The sequence below is a fragment of the Arachis duranensis genome, chromosome 4 (genome assembly GCF_000817695.3).
Source record: "Arachis duranensis cultivar V14167 chromosome 4, aradu.V14167.gnm2.J7QH, whole genome shotgun sequence".
Classification (NCBI taxonomy): Eukaryota; Viridiplantae; Streptophyta; class Magnoliopsida; order Fabales; family Fabaceae; genus Arachis; species Arachis duranensis.
Window position 1 is genome coordinate 34,873,295 of NC_029775.3, and position 2,004 is coordinate 34,875,298.

Here is a 2,004-nt window from a genome sequence, read left to right on the forward strand (position 1 = left end):
ATATAAAATTACCTTAATGTTGTATAAATTGAGGAAAGTCTACTACAAAATTTTCTTGTACACAATATTTAAGATTGTGTTATCTATTGGTTGGTCTTCGTCAATGGTGAGAACACGCAGACTGTTTTTAGTTGTGACCCTTGACACGACAATGTATAGTTGTCCATGAGTAAATACGTGCTTTGGGAGGTATAGTCCAACATGTTGAAGGGATTGTCCTTGATTTTTATTGATTGTCATAGCAAAGTATAGTGACCATAGACCCTTTTAGATCACCTGTTTTTGAAAAACTGTGACCATAGACCATTTAAGGTCACCCCCCAAAACAGTGACCATAGACCTTTTTAGGTCACCCCGAAAAAATGTGACCATAAATCCCTTTAGGTCACCTTTTTTTAAAAACCGTGACCATAGACCCTTTAGGTCACCCCTATAAACCGTGATCATAGACCCTTTTAAACCACTCTTTTTTAAAAAAACCGTGACCATAGCTTTTTTTTATCACGGTAAAAAACCGTGACCACCGTTTTTTACTGTGATAAAAAATCGTGGCCATAGCCCCAAAATATTGTGGTGTGATATAAGATATTGCCTCCTTTTTAAGACAAATGACCACTTAGATTCTGAAGGAGATAATGTAATTTTTAGAATTAGGACTTTTTCTCCCACACTTAAACCAGTCAAAATTTTTCCTTCAATAAACCATTTTCCAAACTGTGTGATTTTTAGTATTGTGCCATTGCATAATCCAGAGCCTTGGTTTATATTTCTAAGAAGCATTATTGCCGCTCCTTTTTTCAACATTAGTGTGTGTAGCGGAAAACCTCAGAATTTAAGTGTATTAAGAAACTTTGTTGGATAAAATAGGTCTTGATCTTCAAAATGAAAATCCGCTTTACAAATTGAATCAGAAGAGAAATAGATGCTTTCTTCAGCTGGTATCCTTTCCAATATATGGTCATTTATTAGATCAACTGTCTCATTTGTTGGAGTTAAGATTGCTCTAGGCACTAAGAAATCTGATTCTCCAACATGACCCTCCAAATCTTGATATATGTTATCAACAATAGAGCAAACACCACTATCAGTATTTTTAATCAAGTCTGGGTCTATTGTTACCCTTGCTTCTCCACTATCTCGGCAATGTTTTGCATTTCCAATGTCAAGAATCCAATCTGCAAAGTGTTTTATCTGTTCTTTTGATGTAGAATCTAAATTATCTGCCTTTAACCTCATATTTTGTTGTAGTGAATGGACCTCACAAACTTGCCAAAGATAAGAAGTCTTAATACACGCTTGATGAGCGGATAATTTATACGCTTTTTGGCATTATTTTTAGTATGTTTTTAGTATGATCTAGTTAGTTTTTAGTATATTCTTATTAGTTTTTAGTTAAAATTCACTTTTTTGGACTTTACTATGAGTTTGTGTGTTTTTCTGTGATTTCAGGTATTTTCTGGCTGAAATTGAGGGTCCGGAGCAAAAATCTGATTCAGAGGCTGAAAAGGACTGCAGATGCTGTTGGATTCTGACCTCCCTGCACTCGAAGTGGATTTTCTGGAGCTACAGAAGCCCAATTGGCACGCTCTCAACGGCGTTGGAAAGTAGATATCCTGGGCTTTCCAGCAATGTATAATAGTCCATACTTTGCTCGAGATTTGATGGCCCAAATCGGCGTTGCAAATCTGCCTCAGAATTTCCAGCGTTTAACGCTGGAACTGGCATAAGAATTGGAGTTAAACGCCCAAACTGGCATAAAAGCTGGCGTTCAACTCCAGAAAAAGTCTCTACACATGAAAGCTTCAATGCTCAACCCAAGCACACACTAAGTGGACCCAGAAGTGGATTTTTACGTCATTTACTCATTTCTGTATACCCTAGGTTACTAGTTCACTATTAATAGGATCTTTTGACATTGTATCTACACCTCATGACACTTTACACGTTTCTCATTGTAACTTCTACGGCATGAGTCTCTAAACCTCATGGTTGGGGGTGAGGAGC

At 36.9% G+C, this 2,004-nt stretch overlaps 1 protein-coding gene across 1 annotated transcript; it reads right to left on the minus strand.

Moving 5' to 3' along the window:
- Nucleotides 1–825: 825 nt before the first annotated feature.
- LOC107484102 (uncharacterized) lies at nucleotides 826–1,236 on the minus strand. The gene has a single exon (XM_016104719.1). It carries the CDS (start codon nucleotides 1,234–1,236, stop codon nucleotides 826–828), a length of 411 nt encoding a protein of 136 aa, XP_015960205.1.
- Between the last annotated feature and the right edge of the window lie 768 nt (nucleotides 1,237–2,004).

Excerpts from the sequence above, each read along its gene's own strand:
- LOC107484102 (XM_016104719.1), bottom strand. The coding sequence starts at position 1,236 with ATGAGGTTAAAGGCAGATAATTTAGATTCTACATCAAAAGAACAGATA.